Raw genomic sequence first — 21,466 nt, 5'->3', positions numbered from 1 at the left:
TGGTCTTGATGTAGTGTCGTCCTTAGGCGGGGTTGCATCAATATTTTCCTTGCTAAATGTGTTTTGGGTGTTCATTCTTAACCAAAGTGTGTTTTGTTGTGTGCTAGTTTTTTAGGTAGATTTGATGTAAAGCACGAGACCGTGATCGACCCCTCAAAAGTGGAAAGATCGACAAAGGGATTTGTAGTTTCTCTAGTTGTTTAGAGTGCTAGGATTTTGAACTATGAGGAGGGCATGAATTTTCGAGAAAGAGCGTATATTAATATCACGAGAATACCAGTTACATCCAGCCTCTACAACAACGCATTGCCCTAGCGGCATTACGGATGCACATATAAAAAAATACAATAAAAGAAAAGTCCTGCTACATTGATCTATTACTTTTAGCAGCCGTAATAACACCACCTAGACAACACCATAAGTCCAGCTTCTCCAAAAGAGATACCTCCAAGAAGGGAATAGTGCTAAAGCGATATCGCCCGATTATAGATCTTAAGTTTTCACCCTGGAGAAAGTCCTCCTCACAAAACAATGCCTTCAACAAGCCTATTGCCAGGAACAACCAATTAAGGCCATACCTTGGATTTTCACCATGAAAGGTAAAACTTTTAACTTCTCATGTGCAATCGCCCTCTCTTATGATACCGCTGCTCCAAATCTCAAATAACCAAGCCAATTCCTCATCGCCACAAAAACTCGAACCACCATTGCTAGTCCTCAGACCTAGGCTTCCATGACATTCTCCGCCAACTGACTTCACCATGGAACAATAAAGCGTGCCCCATGATAGTAACAACAAGCAGAGCTTCGCAACACTCACTCTGAACCAAAGGATTATAGAAAAACATGGGTGTGCACGACCGAATCCCACCCGATTCGGCTATCTTCATGCATGAATCGCCCAGTGGAGTTTGCCGGCGGTGCTTTCTGGAAGAAGACACTCCAACCAGGTAGTGGGGACAGGCATCCGATAGATCATCATCTTGGCGCAAGTTGGAACCCTAGGACCGCCACCTTTATTCAAACCGAGCTAGTCGCCCCCACGCCACTCGTCGGCACCCTATTGGATCTGCCGCTCCAAACCTCACCGGCTAGGCCAATCGAAGAAGAAGATGGTAGAACATGTCAATCTTCCGCCAGATCCATCCGAACCACGCAGCGAAGAGGAGCCCCCACCGTCGGTTAAAGCGTCGTCGTGAAAGACCTCCGCCACCACCCATGCTCCACATGCGCCGCCCCATTGACGACCCGTCTTGCGCATAGGAGACCGTCGGAGCTCGCCCGCCCTCAACCCCCATCAGTGAGGAGGGCTTGAATAATGCAAGGTAAGGGTGAAATCAAGAGGTACACAAAACAATTATGCACCCACAAACCTTACCATGATCATGAGGTGATGACCCGCAAACTCAAATGTTGTTGGCTTTGCGATAGAGATTTCGAGCCGGTCAACACGGAAAGTTCTAGTGTGTATTTATTCTAGATAAATGATATACTTTTTGTGTTTATACTTGTTGTACTGTTCCCTCCGTTCCTGAATATAAGTCAAGAAAAATTCTAGAATATAGTCTTTAGTGCCACACACCATTTGTATGTAATTTTTTTAAGAATTTGATTATATTTTCTTATCTTATGGAAAGTCCTCTATTTTCTCATGTCAAATGTATAGGGGTAATCCCGCCCAAACCTGGTGTAATTTTATCTTAATATGCGTTTTTTAATTTCCGTGCCAAAAACTGTATAGCTTATATTTAAGAAAGGAGGAAGTGATAAATCTGGATTAGCTGATAGTGCACACAATTTGCTGTAATTTCCATGAGTGCATATGCATACAGCTAATCTACATGAAAAACAAATGAAGGCAGAACTCATATCACATTTTCGAAATTTCGTTTGAAAATTGTCAAAGTTTGAAAAATCAATATCTCCTCTTTTGTTTCTCAAAAAACAATCTAATCCTTTTGTTTTAATCTCCTCTTTTGTGTTTTGCATCGGCCGAAAAAACAGAAAGCTCTGCCATCCTAACCGAGCAGTTGCTATTTCTCCTCTTCCCACATTTTCCTCCTCACCACCACCAACCTCCCTCTTATTCCTCCTCGCCTCCATCCTCGGACATCTCTGCGCAACTAAATCGCTCATCCAATCCCACCTTCCATGGCCGCCGCCGCCTCCGCCTCCCCTTATCCCTAGCGCTGCATCGGGGAAGCCGCCATGATGGGTTCTGCACACGCCGCCGGGAGGAGGCCGACCGTCGGAGAATGAGGTGCAGCCCCGGGAGCGTTCCATCTGCCGGTTGCCGGGCCATGGCTGTCGTGGGCCGGGTAAATCTGACGTCGCTGGGCAGCCGCCCCCGTCGAATGCGGCCTTCATACGCGCCGTTCTCCGAGCCCTTCACTGAATGTCCGGCCCTGGACGCGCCGTCATCCCCTTCCAGACAGGCGGCCTGCTGTGCATAGCAGGCGCTCCGTCCAGCTTTCTCCTGCGATCTTGTTTTCCGTTTCTTTCCGGTTCCTGTCTGCTGGTGCGTCTGTAGATTCGTTTCTGTGTGAGGGTGATCCGAAATGGAAGTGTTTGGTGATCGGGATGAGGCGGCCGATGCTGAATACGTGGAGGTGGATCCGACCGGGCGATACATGCGCGTATGTTTTCCTCTAGTTGATTTATTTTCTGATTGATCTCTCTTGCACTTCGATTTATTTAATTGGTACATGCTACTGTAGTTTATTTAGCTTGGAGTGAAATTGTGCATGTAGTATGAATTTTCATGTTTACAGTCCGTTATGCAAAACATATATTTTCAGTATTATTGTTGCTTCATGCTAGTCTGTTGGTGGATTTGGACACACTGCCAAATAGTTAGTAATTAAAAGTTGGATTGGAAGTTCAGAACTATATCAACATATGCACTATGAAAATGTTGCCAATCAGTCTTTTCATTTTAAAAATTTAGCGCATAAAGGCGTTTATAAAATGATCAACAAACCAATCTCTGCCTGCTGTATTATCTGAATTACTTTTCCTTGGTGCAGTACAATGAGGTCTTGGGAAGAGGAGCTTTCAAGACTGTGTATGCCCTCATCGTCATATTTTTTTTCACTTCATGTTTCTTTATCAATGAGAACTCTTTTGATTACGGTTCGCAATCGGCCATCTCATTTCTATTCACAAACTGAAAAAGATTGGCATTAACCATTATGAAATAGTGTTGTTAACACATCGAAATAATCAATAGCTTCTACTAAGATAATTTATTTTGTCACATTTAACAAGATGTTGATTCAGTCATTATCACCATAATGTGTATTGTTCGCAATTTATAATGTCATTCCGTTTTATATGGAGGTGTTACAGTTATTAATATTTTACTAATGCACATGCTCAATTGTAGGCTTGTAGCTACTAGCCATAGCTACATGAATCGTTTGTTGCTGTTTTACTTTGATTAAAACAACCAGAAAGTTCTCAATCATGTTATTTCTAGTAATGTAGTAGTTCTCAATCATTTTCTGGCCTCCTGGCAGCCATTTTGTAACCATATGTGCCAAACGAGTACATAGGAGATAATATAGACTGAATCTCATTTTCTGGCCTCCTGCCAGCCATTTTGTAACCATTGGTGCCAAACGACTACATAGCCACATAGGAGATAATATAGACCGAGCAGAAAACTACTGATCAACCTTTGGTTTGGAAGTTATTTGGACCGAGGGTACTATCATCATTTTAGATAGATGTAGTCTCTCTAAAATATTTTGGACACTGTAGCGGCTTCAAGTGAATATATTGATATTGAACAAAATAACTGCACAATTGTAATGCTACATTTACTTATTTTTCTGTTCTACTTATCTACAAAGCCCTCCGGACTCGTACATAGGCCTGTTGTAACTTGCGTTTCTTTCTTAATTTCGGTTTAGTTACAAGGCATTTGATGAGGCTGAAGGTATCGAAGTTGCATGGAATCAAGTCAACATAGATGAGGTGATGCAGTGTCCAGATAATCTTGAGAGACTGTACTCAGAAGTTCATCTACTGAAATCCCTCAAGCATGAAAATGTAATGAAGTTCTACAACTACTGGGTTGATGATCAAAAGAAGACAATTAATGTTATTACGGAGTTGTTCACATCTGGAAGTCTTAGGCAGTAAGTAACGATTGACAACCATGATCTTCTGCTACTTCCATGCTTATTGAGGAATGACACTGTTACAACTTTGCGTCTCTAGTTACCGTCGGAAGCATCCACGCGTTGATTTGAAGGCGATAAAGAATTGGGCAAGACAGATTCTTCATGGATTAGACTACCTGCACAGCCAACAACCTCCTGTTATCCACAGAGACCTGAAGTGTGATAATATTTTTGTTAATGGCAATCATGGAGAAGTTAAGATTGGAGATCTTGGGCTAGCTACAGTTATGCAAACGCCTAAAGCAAGAAGTGTTATTGGTAATAATCTTTTGGCTGTTTGTTGTTTCCTATGTTATTTCCAAACAAATATGTTATGAGCCTTTGATCTGGTGAGACAACTTTGTGACCGTGTTAAGTTTTGCCCCCATCCACAGCCAAGAAGTAGCTAATGACCTGACTTGACTTGTGCGTATTTAAACCTCGTGTCTTACGATCTCAAGTACTCAACGTGGCCAAATTATGGTCTGAAGTTTCCATTAACTGATGTGGTTTCTTTTGAAATCAACTTGCACCTATGGTCTTGAATTATTCTCTTGCATAACTGTAATAACCTATCCTTATACCCCTGTAAACCATGGTCTTAATCACATGTTGATCTTGTGCTACTCTTACAGTATCTTCTACAGAACGTGGGTGCTGTATGAATTACGAAAACCAAGTTGGCATCTGTTTTTCTCAGTTAGACATGTTATTTGGCTGTGGATTTCTAGCAGCCTGTTCTTAAGCTTAACCCATTCTCTCTACAAAATTTTGCATCGCACCTGATATACCCCTACAACATGAGAACTTATCTTTCTTTTGGCAGGCACTCCTGAATTCATGGCACCTGAGCTATATGATGAGAATTATGATGAACTGGTTGATATCTACTCATTCGGTATGTGCATGTTGGAGATGTTCACACTTGAGTATCCCTACTGTGAATGTAAAAATCCAGCTCAAATCTTTAAGAAAGTATCCAAGGCAAGTGTGTCTTGATTTATTTTTGTTGAGTTTTGCTTTAACCCAACATCCTGTCTAAATTACTGCCCCTGATGTTTAGGGTGTGAAACCGGCTACCCTGTCTAAAATTGCAAATCCTGAAGTGAAGCATTTCATTGAGAAATGTTTAGTTCCTGCTTCTCAGAGGTTGTCTGCAAAAGAACTATTGCAAGACCCATTTCTTTGCGCCAATAAGGAAAATAGCTTTGTTGACACTATGGTTCCGTCATCAACACCCAAAGCAGTAGAAATCTCTCTGGATTCTTTGCACATGGACGTTGACACTCGCGAATCAATATGTGCTAGCCCATGCAAGAAAAATGTTCTTATTGCTCCACATACATCTGTGTTGGAGTTCACCAGAACTAACAGAAACACAGAACTAAATCTGAAGGGCGAGAAACTTGATGACAGTTCAGTCTCACTGGTTCTGCGAATTGCTGATTTGTGTGGTAGGTCTGATGTTTTATTGTTTGGAACTCAGGTTGCTGTTTTTCTATACATCGTCACCTTCTCTTTTGCAGGGCAAGCAAGGAATATTCATTTCCTCTTCTACCTGGAATCTGACACGGCTATGTCTGTTGCTTCTGAAATGGTTGAACAGTTGGAGTTAGCGGACTGCGATGTTACTTTCATTGCTGATTTTATTGACCTTTTGATAGTAAATCTTGTTCCTGAATGGAAACCAGCAGTAAGTCCATATATGGAATCTAAAAGAGGTGAAAGCGATCAAGCAATTATCTCCCAACAGAACCTGCCAGCGATGGCACCTGGTTATGTGCTAGTTCAGAGTATGATGCATTCTGAAGATACCGGTCCATTATCGAGTAACTATCTTGATTCTGTATCAAGTGCAACTAACCTAAGGGGACCAAAGGGCTCTGAAGGGTCGGACCTTTCTGTGCAGCTTGTTGGGAGTTCTGGAAGTCCAAGTTATGATGAGACCGATGACACTGGGACTATGCATTGTGGTGGGTACAAAGAGGGAATGGTTAAACTAGACCGTACGCATGTATTAGGTGACGGGTCAAGGAACATTTCAATTTTCCAAATAGGTGAAGCATCACCTGGTTCGGAGCTGTTAAGTGGTTGCTCTTCAATTTCCATTACTGATAGTCAAGATGCGCCAACTGGGGATTTTGATTTTATTGAAGACCAGTACAAGCATTGGTTTGATGAAATAGCAAAGATACGGGAAGAAGCAATGGAAGGAGGCCAGGAAAAGTTGTTACCAGATAATGATGGTTAAATTCAAGTATTTTGTCTCATCTGAACTTCATAAAAATGTTCAGATGTTACTTCCTCATGTTCTACAACTTTTTTTTTTTTTGCCTCGTATAGATGTAGGTTCTAATAATTAGTAGGAAATGTTGGCATTAATGTAGATTGGACTGTTGTGAAGTTGTTTAGATAGCTTTGAATATTCGAGTGCGGACGTTTGGAGCACAGGGCTCCATGTAGCCCTTTTTTAACAATTCAAGAAACAGCTTTTCAAAATTCCAAAAATTCTAGATATAGGAAATAATGTAATCTACCAACATGAGAAAATCTCAACTTAAAATACCCAGTATTTGGGGCAGCACAAAAATGACAAAACTCTGACATCTAAAGTAGTTAAGCCCAAAATCTAAGTACATTATTATCTATATAACTTTTTCCAGAAATTTTTGAAACTTCAAATTCGTGTTTTCAGATTTTGAAAAATAAAAGGCTCTATGTAGCCTGAGCTCTAATGTGAATTTTGGTTATTCCTATTTCCTAGCATTATTAATGGGTCTTCCCAAATGCAATGGTTGGTGCCATACCCATACGGCTGTAGAAGGTTTTAGCTTTGGAGTAATTTCCTAACTATTTCATAGTTTTGGGGCCTCTTGATTCAAACGATTTGCATAGGAATTTTGTAGGATATAAATTTTAAAGAATTTTTTCTACGATGGTTGTTTGATTTGTAGGATTACATAGGATTTTTTTTAAAGGAATCTTTTGCACTAGATTTCATAGGAAATCTAATATCCATTCCAACCTCTTTTTTAGAATCTTTTGCTTTTTCTGTGATGTAATCAAACAAACTTTTATGCAATTCATTTAAGACTTGAGTGGGTATGTCATTGCAATCTTACGTTTTTCTAGCGTACGAATCAAAGAGAGCAGTTGTGCATGAAACATTCAGTTATCTTTGCATGTTGGTTAATCCCTGTGGGTGTTTTTATTTGTCCCATTATTGTTTTACGTGTCATTAACAAGTGGTCCCAAATTCCACATCAGCCGAAAATGCAATGGTTGTGATATGGGGTGGCCCGATCTTCTCAGTAAGCAACGGTGGTGATGATGATCACGGGGGTGATGGCAGCGGAGAAACACGACGATGTAGTGGATGATAACTTGTATGACGCAACGAGATCTCTCGATTGGTCCCTATCACCAATGCAACAGCTCTCAACCCTGCAGGATATTCCCAACTCCACACACTTGCGCACGTAGCCGCCGACCACGAAGCGGTAAGTTGCAACCGTCTAATTCCCAATGGAACAGCAGAACACACAAGACTTTTTCAGGGTCTACACAATATCAAGCAATATGGTGTAGGGATTCAATAGTTTTGCTAGAGCAAACAACTAAGAACTAGGGTTTATCTTAAACGTGGTCTAAAGCAGCTAGGGGGCGTCCTGGGGACTTATATAGGCGTCCGGGATGACTTCTGGTCGAAAAGATACAAGAATAACCGACCCAGAATAGATCTGGTCGAGACAGACTCGGACGGATCCGGTCTGGAATCCGGTCAACCGGGCCAGGGACCGGGCCGGCCGGTCTGGCATCCGGTCAACCGGGCGGCAACCGGAAAGTTCGCAAAACTTCGTCCGGTTTGGCTCCGGTACGATGCGTCCGGTTGGCGCCCGGTCAACCGGGCCAGGGACCGGGCTGGCCGGTCTGGAGGCCGGTCTAACCGGGTGCTGGACCGGCCTGGACGTCGACTTCTCCTCTCGCGCATGCCTCCCGCTCCTCCCTCGCGCGTCCATGAGATATCTTCATGTCCAGCTCCATGTCCAGCTTCACGTCTATCTTGACGTCCGTCTTCATGTCCAGCTGCTCCTCTACTCCTCGTGCGATGCTCGTCTCCTCTTGATACCTGATGATACATAAGTAATAGGACTTAGGCAGTATAAAGTTCTCATCAATCAAAGTACCGTTTAGAAACAAGTTCACCTGTTGTTTAAGTAGCTTCGCACGAGTCCTTGTAATTGGTCCAATCCGAACTTCATTGGACTTGAGCTTCACAGCAGGTTCATCTTCATTTATCAATGACGGAGGTAGTGGTGTAGTAGGGATGTCCTCATCAGGTTGTTGACATGATCCCAAATCGTCTATCGCTTGGCAAAAACATCCAATAGTTGCAGCATCCGATAGTTGCTGAAACATTCAATCTTCCTTGATCGTCAATTCCCAGTATCTCTTGGAAGTTGATATTCTATTCCAGAAATCTCTTTCCTACAGACTCCTTTAGAAGGTACAAATTTGTTCCAATTTTGTGAAGACTACAAAATTCACTGCACTTGTAAGATCGTGATACGAATATTTTTAAAAAAAAGGAAACGGAAAGATCAAAATTCTTGCAAACCCATACATGCTTCAGGTTGCAAGACAGACAGGAAACCCAATGTGGCATCAATTTGGCAATGGTGGTTGCATAGGAATTCAATACACCAAATGAACACCTCTAGCACCAAAATAAATCCAGTTCCACATAAGAAAACGTGTATAATGACCAAACTAACATTGAAGGGAAATTCTCCACAGCAGCACAACAAGATGTATGACTTTGTTTTCCAGAAGATTGATGGCCTTTGACAAGTTATATGTCACATCATAAGTTGACTAGCAGAAGCTTTACATGTCCGCATGTCTAATACTTTGAAGTTTCAGAACACTTGTAGATACGGTCCTAATAGTACCTACATCTGTCAAAAGTATGTTTCTCCATTGTGGCAATCTGATCATGTACCTGAAAAGCAAATTCATCATGTGTATATTAGAACAAATACCCAAGGCTACTGGTGTGTAGTCGGTACATTGTAATTTTGTACAACGTCAGCCATGTTTACAAAAAGTATTATCTAAGATCACAGTCGAAAAGAGAGAGAAGGAATTAAGCAAGTCATTGCGTGCATGATCCATCTACAGTGTGCCACTACCTCAGTAACAACCAGCAAGGTAGTAGCAGTGTAGCACCCACAGCAGTTCAGTGGCCTCGATATGCAACTTGAGAGTACAGTGCTCTACTTGAAGGGGACCAGTTGGTGTGATTTACTCTCAAGTTTAATGACTTTACGCACACATTGCGTATAGGGACCGGGCACGACAGTGCTCGTTTGCCACACCAATTTGTTTGAGTGGCCATGCCTATGGGCAGCTAGGCTGGCTGCAATATAAGTAGCAATGGTCGTCGTCAGGTGCCAATCAAACGCACCACATGCCAGTGTAGCATGAGTAAATATATGCCATGGCGTCTGTCACCCAGGGGATGGCTTTTATTTGCGGGGAGGGATTACATACTATTAGTCTAGAGAGAAACACTTCAATTTTAACGATATAGACCCGCAACTTGGGAGTTCCATGTCCCAAGTCAGGTCACCCACAACACCATCAACTGTGTATAAAAACAAGTATAAAATTGCCTGAGCCATGGGGGTAACAGGATCATGCTTCCAAATAAGCTAGGTGTGAACTATACTCTTTAAAACAATAGTGCACAGGAAACGTTTCTAAGTAATAAAAAGTTCCTAAGCTATATTTGCATAACAAAACAACTACACTGAACTTTTGGTAAATTATTCAGTATATAGTATAATTCATCCAAAGAAGAACCGTGAAGAAAATCCCTTTAGTGGTGCCAAATTGAGCATGAGAACCAATTATTCCAAGGAGTTTGCAACAAAAATGAACAATGAATGCTAAATTTCTAAATAAAAAAAACAGTTTGTATAAAACTTCTGAATAAAACCGGTAGAAGAATCAGCAATCCCTACTTACGCAACCAGTTGAATATAGAGCAAAAAGAACAATCGATTATCCCAATATATAGCTAAGCTAAAGGATGAAGAGCTCACCCTCGGTCTTGGGGGCGGATTGCTTGGGCTCAGCCTCAGTCTTGGGGGCGGACTGCTTGGCCTCACCGTCAGTCTTGGGGGCAGATGCCGCGGACTCCACCTCCCTCTTAGCCAGCCTCGCCTTCTTCACAATCTGCACCAGACGAGCGTCAAACTAACTCAATCGAGGCACCGGAATAAAACGAAACAAGGGGAGCAAGGAGGCGGAGTTGGGGTGGCGGCGGCAAAGACTCCGGGCAAACCTTGTTTTTGATGGGGCAGACGTACGGGCAGGTGGGGCAGAAGAGGCGCAGGCGGTGGCCGCCGGTGGCCGGCTGGATCTGCAGCAGCATCCCGCACGCCGGGCAGAAGTCCATCGCTCGCCGCCCTTGTCTGTCGCTTCCGCCGGTCGTCGGCGGCTGAAACCACCGCCGCTTAAACCCTACGACAGAGGAGTTGGGGGCGTTTTAGGTTTGGGCCCGGCGTGACGGCAGTGGACTTCAACTAATGTGAAGTTCAGCCCATAGATTGTGGGCCCGTCCATCAAATGGGGAATTGTTGGCTCATGGGAATCACATGTGGATGTTTTTTTTTTTGTCTCAAAAAAAACATGGGATGTTTTTCTGAGAGAGAAAAAAAAGTCAAGTTTGATGTTATTTCGTTCCAACGTGAGGTCATATACGACCAAGTGCAAACATTCCTCTGCCAACTCAAGTTGAACTTTCATGTAAAAAACTGAACTCATATGAAATTTAGATTAAATCGTTAGATGTTTATGTCATTATAAAGCTTAAGCTTTGCGGTCAACCAAACAAACACGTATGCAAAGGGCACTCTCAGTCAATATAAAATGATCTCAAAGAAGAGAAAGACAAAAAAAACTGCAATTCATTCTATATGAACTTAGGTATATTGAAGTTGGACTGATGAGCGTGTACAGCCACACGGGCAAGCATGTTGCCAATGTATCGCTGAAGGAATTACACTTGCTCCTTCTCTACAACTACAACACAAAAAGGATACAGGTGACAAAGACTAGTTAAACAACAGTAGATCCTTGCGAGATGATTCCTCAACGTCAAGCACAGTCAGGACCACAGAAGGTGCCAGCATCAGGTTGGGCGCTCACCATCTGATACAGCGGGCTTCTGTGATGGAGTATTTTGATCAGCATCCGTAGGTGCGCTTGCTCTGGGAGGTGATGGCGGCTGCACTTCGAAATCAGGATAAGCAGCTTTGTACCTTGCCCTTAGCCCTTCATCCACAAGCCTTGTTCCACTTACCTGGTTACCGAGAGAAAGCCATCTGACAAAAAAAAAGGTAAAAGGTAAGTACACAATATGTAGAGCGCATAAGAGAACTATGGGTTGGAGAGGGAGAAATAACTAGTGCGCACCCAGATTGTGTATTATGCATCCTTGCAAACAGTTCGAGCTTCCTTGTTCTTGGGCTTATCCTTTCTAGCATGGCGTACATCTGCACAGTATAACAGACTTGAAGCAGTGTTTTCGGGAAAAAAACTATCAAAAGAAAATAAAACCTACAGATTTTCGGCTGTAGAATTCAAATTAGTATGTGCATGTTTATTATTAGGAGATGCAAATCTGTGCAAGGATCTCTAGGTACAAACACAACCAGGCCATGTTTTTTGTAAGTAATATAGTTGCACTTGTTCTGAACAAGCTAGTGTGAACCATTGGAGCGGGTGTATTACCTCATCAGGTTTTCTGCTTGTTTCGCGCACTTCAGCAACAATAACATCAGTGTCTATATTCCTGTTCACTAAGGGGCTCCCTTTTATTCCAACAAGACAATGTTCTTTACTGTGATTCAACCAATGGCCAGTACGGCCGGTTCGGATAATGCGTTGAAGTTGATTGGTCTTCACCCAAATAATTTCCTCAACACGCTTGTATCCCCAGAGCTCCAAACTGAAGAATAAAAAAGAGGTGCAAGTGGATCAGTGAAAAACAACTGTTTTCCAAAACAAAACAAAATCACCACAAACCAATAAATAACATTGCATCCTGAATAGTGGGCACTAAAGTATAAAAACAATATATAAAGTGCAGAATACCAATTTTGCCAACTAGCATCCGTTGAGTTACAAGTATGAAACATAATGAAAACCCACCAAATGGCAAGACATATCATTGGAATGGAAAACAATGTCAAATATGTGTTATGAAGTACAAAAAAAAGGCACCCAATGGCAAAGGATTTTACTCCCCTGGCAATTTTTCTGAAGAAAAGTTAAAAGTTTGACAACTTACCACTCCCGACCAAGTTCCATTGCACGACCAGTGACCCATAAGAAAATCAAACCATCTGTTTGTAAAGCAGGAACATTAAGAGTCCTCATTTCATCGTCTGCCATTGTGCCATATGGCAGTTCCATATGAATATCCCACGGGGGGTCAGCCATGATTACACCAAATTGTCCCAAGATATCCATTCTGAAGTTCCGAATGTCACAATTTATCCATTGTGATTCTCCAAGCTCTATCTCTGAACAATATTCAGCTCTATGGGGCTTTATTTGCCTAGGGGGAGCAAGGGCGCCAGCCATCATTGGAGCTATATCAGGTGTTTGATCAAGCTCGTAGTGGACATACTTGCAAGTCTGCAATGTAGGATACATGTAAGATAAAAAAAATGGGTGTTTGAGAAGGTATTAATAAAAGGGTTTATGCCTCTATGACAACCTTAGTGTGACGGCAGGTGTCCAGAAAAGAGCAATCTCCTAGATTTGTATCAGTATGTGGAGCAATAATACGCCGAAAGTGAACCTGTTCAGAATGAAATAAAAGTTGGACACGTATTGTCATTAGTAGCTATAGAACATGTACTGAACTAGTAAAGTGTTCAAACATAGTACCAAGAAAATTTATATGAAGATCTTATTGTAAAAAACATATATGGTACTATATTGGCACCTCCCAATTCAACAAATATTTAACAACCATATTATTTTCCGGTTCATATAAATGTGTTAAAATAACTACTCCCTCTGATCCAAATTACTTGTCGCAGATTTAGGTAAAATGGTGAATCTGCAGCAAGTAATTTGGATCAGAGGGAGTATTTAACTTACTTCATTATATTATTTAAATTGCTTCTCCAAATCATTAACAAGAAACTGACGAAAGGATTGTCCTTGAGTCCTGACATGGATTTGGAGCAATGAATGCCAACTACGATTATACCTACTCCAGTTCAGTTTCAATTTACTGAGCCTAGAGAAGCTCTAAAGTAGAAATTTCACATAATATGTTGATGAATCAGATAATTCTAGGGAAAATATGTGCGACCTTATGCATTAGACAAGCTGGAACCTGAGAAACGTAAGGAAGTATTGCGTTACATATACAAGATATATATACGCCTAAAAGAACCAGTCAGAACTCTGAAGGCAGTTAACTGCCATGTAGGTTAAAAAAATCTCAGGAAGTAAACATTGAGTAGGCAAAACAAGTGTAATAACATTACCTTAGCACAGGACACAAAGGAACCAGATTGGCGTCTGCAATCTTCTTTAGTTAAATTTGTGCAATACTCCTTTAGCTGGGAACCACCCTTTGTTTTGAACTGCCAGATAAAAAGCAAGGTTAGTAGATAACTAAAATTAGATGACACTTAAACAACGGAAGCCCGAAGATGCCAATCAGACTGAATGATTTAGTATCACTCATAAAACAAATTAACGCGTAAAAATTACTCTATTAATGATTTCAGAAAGTTGGCAACAGGAACTCAGGAAGATCATACTGAAAATGTCTAAAAAAAACAATCTTGCTTGTCTTTCACATTTATCCAGTGCAGCAAATAATACTCGTGTTGCCCAATGTCTTAGCCCACCAAAGTCTCAATTCTCTACTAGCTACTGTGGTAGAAACTAGGGTTCTACCGAGGCGAGGGCGTAGATTGTAGGGGTGGAAGTGCGGAGAGCGAGAGGGAGGAAGGCGGCGCCGGCGGCAGGGCGCCGTCGCGAGCACGCGGTGGCGGCGGCTAGGGCTTGGGCGGCGCGGACGGGAGAAGGCCGACTCCTCTGGGAGTCGGCAATAATGATATCTGATTATTGCTTGATTGATTTAGTCTATTACAACTTGTATATATAAGAGAACTGCGAAACCCTAATCTCGCTAACCGGGCTAAGCCCCTAACTAAGCTTGGCCGGTTGGGCCAATGGGCCCCCTCCGGCGGTAGACCAGGCCGGTCATAACATCTCTCCCCGCCTGCGCAAACAGCTCGTCCTCGAGCTGGTAGTCTGGGTAATGCTGCTGGAACTCCTCGCGGGGCTCCCAAGTCGCCTCTTCCTCGGAAAGGCCCTCCCACTGCACCAACAAGTGCCAAACATCACGACGTAGTTGAGCGCGGAGCACCTTGGCCGGACTGGGCAGCAGACGACCCTCGGCCGTCGGCTGAAGTGGTGGAGTGGCCACCGGCGGGGCACCGCGATAGGGCTTCAGCAGGCCCACGTGGAATACGTCGTGAATGCGAGCCCCTCCGGCAGCCGAAGCCTGTACGCCATGGTCCCAATCCGCTCGACGATGATGAAGGGCCCCGCATAGCGCGGACCAAGTTTACGCTTGGCACGCGGGTTGAGGGACTGATGAGAGCGGTGCAACAGGCGAAGCCACACCCAGTCACCCACCGCGTACTCAACCTCCCGATGTCGCCCGTCATAGTAGTGCTTGGCGACATCGTTGAGCTTGGACAAGACGGCTGCCGCACCTCGGCCAGCATCTCGTCGCGAGCGCGGATGAGCTCGCCAGCTGCCTCCGTCCGCGCTGTCGCTGGATCCACCGGTAGGATAGGTGGTGGAGGTCGACCGTAGACCACCTCGAATGGCGTGGCACGCCACCCAAGCGCGAGGACGATCACCTGTAACACAGCGCAAATACATGGCGATCACCTTATTGACCACCTCGGACTGGCCGTCCGTCTGAGGATGGAACGCCGTGCTGAACCGGAGTTGGACCCCAGCCATGCGGAAGAGGTCCCGCCACACGTGCCCCGTGAACACCGGATCTCGATCACAGACGATGGACGAGGGAAACCCGTGTAGGCGGACGATACCGTCGAAGAAGGCGCGGGCCACAGACGCCGCCGTGTAGGGATGGCCAAGCGCGATGAAGTGGGCGTACTTGGAGAAGCGGTCAACCACCGTAAGGATGACAGACTTGCCGCCCACCCTCGGAAGGCCCTCGATGAAGTCCATGGAGATGTCGGCCCACACCTGCGAAGGAACGTCAAGCGGCCGCAAGACACCGGCTGGACGCAAAGTCTCCGTCTTGTTGCGGCCGACACGTCTCACACGAACGCACCCAATCCTGGACCATGGCCCTATCGCCAGGGATGTAGAAGTCCGCGCGAAGACGATGGAGGGTCTTCTGGACACCCTCATGACCGGCGGAGTGCGCCAAGAGCAGCACCTGATGGCGAAGGTCATCATGGTCGAGGGACGAACACGCGGCGCCCGTGGAGGAGAAGGCCGTCGGTGATGCGCCAAGGGTCGTCCAGCTCACCCGCGTCGAGCTGCTGCCGCAGAAGCTGGGCATCCGGCGCGGACACCGTCGCCTGGCGGATGCGGTCGAAGAGGATGAAGGAGGGACCCGAGCGGATGCAGAGCAGGCGTCCATCCGAGTCTCCCTCAGTGGCGTCGGGATCGGCGTCGCGGCGGGACAGGGCGTCGGCCACCGTGTTGAGGCGCCCCGGACGATACTCCACCGTGAAGTCGAAGCCAAACAGCTTGCTGATCCACTGGTGCTGGGGCACCGTCGACAGCCGCTGGTCCAAGAGGAACTTAAGGCCGTAGTGGTCCGTACGTACGCGGAACGAGCGCCCCCATAGGTAGGGCGCCGGTGGCGGGACGGCCCGGACCAAGCCAATGAGTTCCTGCTCGTACGCCGCAAGCTTGAGGTGGCGTGCGGCAAACGGTCGGCTGAAGTAGGCGAGCGGCCCGTCACCCTGGTGAAGGACGGCACCGAACCCCGCCCGGAGGCGTCACGGTCGACGATGAACGGCTTGTCGAAGTCCGGCATGCGGAGAACGGGGCCCGTCGTCGGGGCCCCTTGAGGGCCTCGAAGGCGGCGGTAGCCTCGTCGTCCCAAGCGAAGGCCTCGTGCCGCAGCAGGCGCGTGAGCGGCGAGGCGATGAGGCCAAAATCCCGGATGAACTTCCGGTAGTAGCCGGCGAGGCCCAGGAACCCGCGGAGGGCGCGTGGTGAACGCGGCGTCGGCCAGGCGGCGACCGCTGCCACCTTGTCCGCATCCATTGCCACCCCGTCGGCGGAGATGACGTGACCGAGATAGGCCACCGAGGTCGTCGCAAACGTGCACTTCGAGCGCTTGAGGTGAAGTCGATGCGCTCGAAGCTCGTTGAAGACGATGGCGACATGCTTGCGAGTGCTCCGCCCATGATGCGGCTGTAGATCAAGATATCATCGAAAAAAACCAACACAAAACGACGTAAGTATGGGCGAAGCACATCATTCATCGGGGCTCGGAAGGTCGCGGGCGCGTTGGTGAGGCCGAAAGGCATCACCACGAACTCGAAGTGGCCATGGTGTGTCCGGAACGCCGTCTTGGCGATGTCCTCCGGTGCATGCGCACTCGATGATAGCCTGAGCGGAGGTCGAGCTTGGTGAAGAACCTCGCGCCGTGGAGCTCGTCAAACGGCTCGTCAACCACCGGGATCGGGAACTTGTCCTTGAGCGTGAGGGCGTTGAGGGCGCGGTAGTCGATGCGAGAATCGCCACGTGCCATCCGACTTGCGCACCAAGAGCACCGGCGCGGAGAACGGGGACGTGGAGATCCCGATGATGCCCGCCGCCAACATGAGCGCGCAGCGGCGCTCCGGCTCGTCCTTACGCGGCTGGGGTAGCGGTATGGGCGCACCGCCACTGGCGCCGATCCCGGGAGCAAGTGTATGCGATGGTCACATGCTCGTGGGGGCGGCGAGGCCCTGCGGCTCCTCGAAGATGTCGCCGTGCTCGCTGCGGGGAGGTGCGTCGGGGAGGGGTGGTCGGCGTCGTCGGCCCCGGAGACTAGGCCGGAGCTGCGGCGCGGGAGATGTGCCTCCGAGACCCTCCCGGCGAATGTGGCGTCCCCGGCGCCGGAAGGTCATCGTCGGGGCGTCGAAGTCCCGGAGGATGGGTCCGAGCGTCCGCGAAGAGTCGACGCCAAGGATGAAGTCGAAGCAGCCCAAGTCGATGCCGGCGCACGTGATGACGAAGTGCTCGTCGCCGATGGTAAGGGGACGTCTTCGGACCACCCCATGGCAGGTGGAGGCGGTCACCGTTGGCCACGGTCACGCGGAGGGTATCCCCGCCTGTCGGTCGCAGGCGCGAGGCGGCGCATAGTGGCGGCGGGGAGGAAATTATGCGTAGACCCCGTGTCCGGTAGCGCCACCGGAGGCTCGCCACGGATAGTGACCGGAAGCAACATCGTCCGCTCGTGGCGGATGCCGGCGAGCGCGTGGAGGGACACGACGAAGGCCGTGGGGCTGCGTCGGTCGGCCGGCCATCTCGGATGCCGCGGCAACCGGCCCGGCCATCGGGTCGCCCTCCTCTACGTCGACGGTCTCCGGGTAGAAGAGGCGAGGGCACACGTGTCCGGGCGTGTATGGGTCGTCGCGGTTGAACGCGAGTCCCGGGCGGCGGCGTTCGAGGCCGCTCCGCCGGGGTGAGGCGGCGGAACGTGCGTGTAGCTGCGGGGGCCGGGCCAGTCGGTCCAGGTGGGGCGGGGCGGGTGGCGGCCGCGGCCGGAGGAGGAGGTCGGGCGGCGCGGTTGCCGCGGGCCAGGGCCGTCTGCTGAGCCGCCTGGGCGCGACGCTCATAAGCGCGCGCGTAGTGCATCGCCGTCTGGAGGTCCCGCGGGGCCTGTAGCTCGACATCCACGCGAATATGGTCCGGGAGGCCGCCAATGAAGAGCTCGGCGCGGCTGCTGGCCCGTCACGCCGGGCGCATGGCATGCGAGGGCACGGAAGCGGTCGGCGAAGTCCTGCACCGTGGTGGTGAACGCCAAACGCCCAAGTTCCGCCAGCGGCTGCCGCGGACCGGAGGGCCGAAGCGGAGAAGGCGAGCTCACGGAACCGGTCCCATGGAGGCATGCCACCCTCGTCCTCGCTCCGAGGGAGTAGTACCACGTACGGGCGGCGCCGCGGGAGGTGGTACGAGGCGAGCCACGTCCGGTCCGAGCCGAGGTACGCTGTCCCCGGAAGAACCTGCTCGCAGCCGGTTGAGGGGTCCTCGACGCCGTCGTATGTGGCGAATCCCGGCTTGGCGTAGCGTGGGGAGCGAGGCCGGTGGCGCCACGGGCGGGGTACTCCGCGCGACCAGCGGACGGCTCGGCGAAGCGGGCGGGCGGCGGGTCTGGGAAGGACGGGCGCGGAGGGTCCCCGGCGGTGGTGTAGACGGGGGATGGCGCCGGTGCGGCCGAGTGGATCGGCGGGGGCTCCGTCGCGGTCACCCACGTCGGGAGTCGGGAGGGCGATGGCGGGGAACCGGACCCGGCCGGATGGGCACCCCCGGGGCAGCGAGGCGGGGCCCGGGCCGGGGGCCGGCGGCCGGGACGCCCGTGGTGGCGGCGGCGGTGAGGCCGGGGGCGGAGTGGGCGCTCCCCGGCCGGGGAGGGCTGTCGGCGCGGCCGGGTATGCGGCGAGGGGTGGCGACAGGACCGGCGTAGTCATCCCTCGCGTGACCGATGAGGTACGGGCGGATGCCCCGGACGGCGGTGGCGAGGTCGCGGATGGCCGTCGGCGGCTCCTCGCTGCGAGAGGAGGGCGGCGCGCGGCGACATCGCCGAGGCGCCGCGGCGCCCGTGGAGGGCGGCGGCAGTTGCGCGGCGGCGGAGGAGGCCGGCGGCGTCTCGGAGGCGGCGGCGGAGGTGGCGGTGGTCTGGCCCGAAGACATGATCGTAGATGTCTCTGATACCAAATTGGTAGAAACTAGGGTTCTACCGAGGCGAGGCGTAGATTGTAGGGGTGGAAGTGCGGAGAGCGAGAGGGAGGAAGGCGGCGCCGGCGGCGAGGGCGCCGTCGCGAGCACGCGGTGGCGGCGGCTAGGGCTTGGGCGGCGCGGACGGGAGAAGGCCGACTCCTGCGGGAGTCGGCAATAATGATATCTGATTATTGCTTGATTGATTTAGTCTATTACAACTTGTATATATAAGAGAACTGCGAAACCCTAATCTGCTAACTGGGCTAAGCCCCTAACTAAGCTTGGCCGGTTGGGCCAATGGGCCCCCTCCGGCGGTAGACCAGGCCGGTCATAACATACTGCCTCCTAAGTGCAGATATTAATAATTCTTGTGTTGTCAAATGCCTTAGCCTACCAAAGTAATGATTCTTTACTAGCTGCTGCCTTCTAGTCATATTCCCTAATCCCCAATCACACGACTAGAAAAGCAATCTTTGATGGCTTGGTATGAAATCTTGTGAACACTTTATATATACTAGCCATTCTCTATGGATTCCATGGTTTCAAATTCTACTGAGACTATTCCAGAGGTTTACTGGTTTAGTACTTGTGTATTGTTGCTTAGCATTAACCAAACGATCCACCTCTTGATTTGGAGCAATGCTCCTCCCATGAGGCCATGACTAACAATATAGTGAGACTTTTAGTCATCTCAAACTACACAGACCAACAGTACATATCCGGAGCTGGAGGTTGAGTGAAAACAAACCTTTGCTGCAACAGCAGTCTCCTTTGCTGTTGGCCTGTGAATGAGATCCAGCAGCTCCTCCCCAGTTTTGGTGTTCTGCTTCTCCTTATATGTCTTTTTACTGAGCAGCACCTCAAGGTCCTTGAGGTCCTCCTCCTCGGTCCTCTGGTTCTGCTGAGTAGGCATAGGCCCCGAAGCAGGGCCCATGGAGATAACTCCGCTTGGTGCCATGAACGGACGCATCAACCCTGGCATCATCCTCTGCATCCCCGGCATTGGCATGCCCCTGGGCCGTGGGAACATCGGCGGCATTGAGTGCGCCCACATATCCTGCTGCTGTTGCTGCTGCTGCTGCTGCTGCTGTGGTGGTGGTCTTGGCACGATTGCAGTGCTAGTATCGGTCTCCGACGAGGTTGGCTGAGGAGCGGGTGGAGGTTGGGGCGGCAACAATGTGGTGGACTCCGGTAGTTCTTTGAGGAGCTTGGTCCGGTCGATGGCCCAGACCATCATCATCTGCTTGCCCCCAATCATGGCCTCCTCGATCTGCACGCCGCCGCTGTCCTCAGCGATGCGGCGGAGCGCGAGGGCGACCGCGGCGGGCACGGAGCCGCCGAGCTCCGTGGCCAGGTCCGCGAGAGCCGCCCGCTCGGCGTCGCTGGCGGAGGAGGTGTCCGCCTGCAGGCGGCGCGCGAGCACGGCGGCGTCGGTCTCGGCGAAGGGGACGAGCTCGAGGAGGAAGACGGCGACCATGGTGCGGACGGCGTCGAGGCCGCCGGGGGCGGGGGCGGAGGAGGCCGGGGAGGAGCCCGGGGAGGTCTTGCGGCGGGTGGAGCGGGCCGGGTCGGGGGCGGCGCGGCGGTGGTGCGGCTTGAGGTTGCTGCTGGGGTTCTGCGGGTCGGCGGCGTTGGGGTTCGGGGTGGGGGCGAAGGGGCGGGCGTTGAAGGCGGCGACGAGGCGGAGGGAGCGGTCGAGGGTGGGCACCAGGTCCGGGACGAGGCGCTGGAGGGAGCCGACGAGGGCGAGCTGCGCGTCGCGGCGGAAGGTGATGGCCTCCTCCATGCTCCGGCACTGCTCCCGCATGGCCGCGAGATCGTCGCCGCCGCCGGGAGCTGCGTCGGCCTTGGTCCCCATTGTTTTGCCCTTTGGTCGACGGCGGCGAGAAGGGGTTGGAGATTTTGGATGGAGCTCGCTGCGAACTGTGATTCTGGGCTACAAAGTCATGCTCAGACACGTCTCCCAGGCCGGTACCGCTCAAGAAAAATAAAAGGCGGCCAGGCCGGCTGAGAGGGCTTTGTGGGCCGTCAAGATCGCCAAGTTTAAATTGTGTGATGGTAAAAACTACTCTCTCCCTTTGAAAAAGGACACTGCTGCTGAGAATCCTCCGGAGGATAAACTCCTTCCAGCCTCCTGCTTCCCTGATTGACACGTGTCCACTTTCAGCCAAAATCCTGACGATGCTTCGTCGCAGCAAAAAATATCCCGCTTTTGCTTCATTGAAGCACAAAAACGATTCGCCTAAAAAATTCCAGTCTCTTATTTCCCTGAT

At 49.6% G+C, this 21,466-nt stretch overlaps 3 protein-coding genes across 3 annotated transcripts; 1 reads left to right on the top strand and 2 right to left on the bottom strand.

Moving 5' to 3' along the window:
• The first annotated feature begins 2,055 nt into the window (after positions 1–2,055).
• Positions 2,056–6,591, top strand: LOC124692426 (probable serine/threonine-protein kinase WNK4). The gene is made up of 7 exons (XM_047225802.1): positions 2,056–2,636; positions 3,027–3,064; positions 3,915–4,142; positions 4,225–4,445; positions 4,993–5,150; positions 5,230–5,620; positions 5,693–6,591. Exons 1-7 carry the CDS (start codon positions 2,559–2,561, stop codon positions 6,415–6,417), a joined length of 1,839 nt encoding a protein of 612 aa, XP_047081758.1. The 5' UTR covers positions 2,056–2,558; the 3' UTR covers positions 6,418–6,591.
• Positions 6,592–8,918: 2,327 nt separating this feature from the next.
• On the bottom strand, positions 8,919–10,629 carry LOC124687403. The gene is made up of 3 exons (XM_047221187.1): positions 10,516–10,629; positions 10,274–10,406; positions 8,919–9,168 (listed from the first exon to the last, which is right to left on the bottom strand). The coding sequence occupies exons 1-3, from the start codon at positions 10,627–10,629 to the stop codon at positions 9,161–9,163; spliced, it is 255 nt and encodes an 84-aa protein (XP_047077143.1). The 3' UTR covers positions 8,919–9,160.
• Positions 10,630–11,146: 517 nt separating this feature from the next.
• On the bottom strand, positions 11,147–21,051 carry LOC124692425 (probable N6-adenosine-methyltransferase MT-A70-like). Its single transcript, XM_047225801.1, has 7 exons — positions 19,942–21,051; positions 13,742–13,840; positions 12,958–13,041; positions 12,526–12,875; positions 11,967–12,183; positions 11,649–11,728; positions 11,147–11,557 (listed from the first exon to the last, which is right to left on the bottom strand). Exons 1-7 carry the CDS (start codon positions 21,049–21,051, stop codon positions 11,365–11,367), a joined length of 2,133 nt encoding a protein of 710 aa, XP_047081757.1. The 3' UTR covers positions 11,147–11,364.
• Between the last annotated feature and the right edge of the window lie 415 nt (positions 21,052–21,466).

This window comes from Lolium rigidum, chromosome 2 (assembly GCF_022539505.1).
Source record: "Lolium rigidum isolate FL_2022 chromosome 2, APGP_CSIRO_Lrig_0.1, whole genome shotgun sequence".
NCBI classification, from domain to species: Eukaryota; Viridiplantae; Streptophyta; class Magnoliopsida; order Poales; family Poaceae; genus Lolium; species Lolium rigidum.
This window is presented reverse-complemented; position numbering and strand designations above follow the sequence as displayed.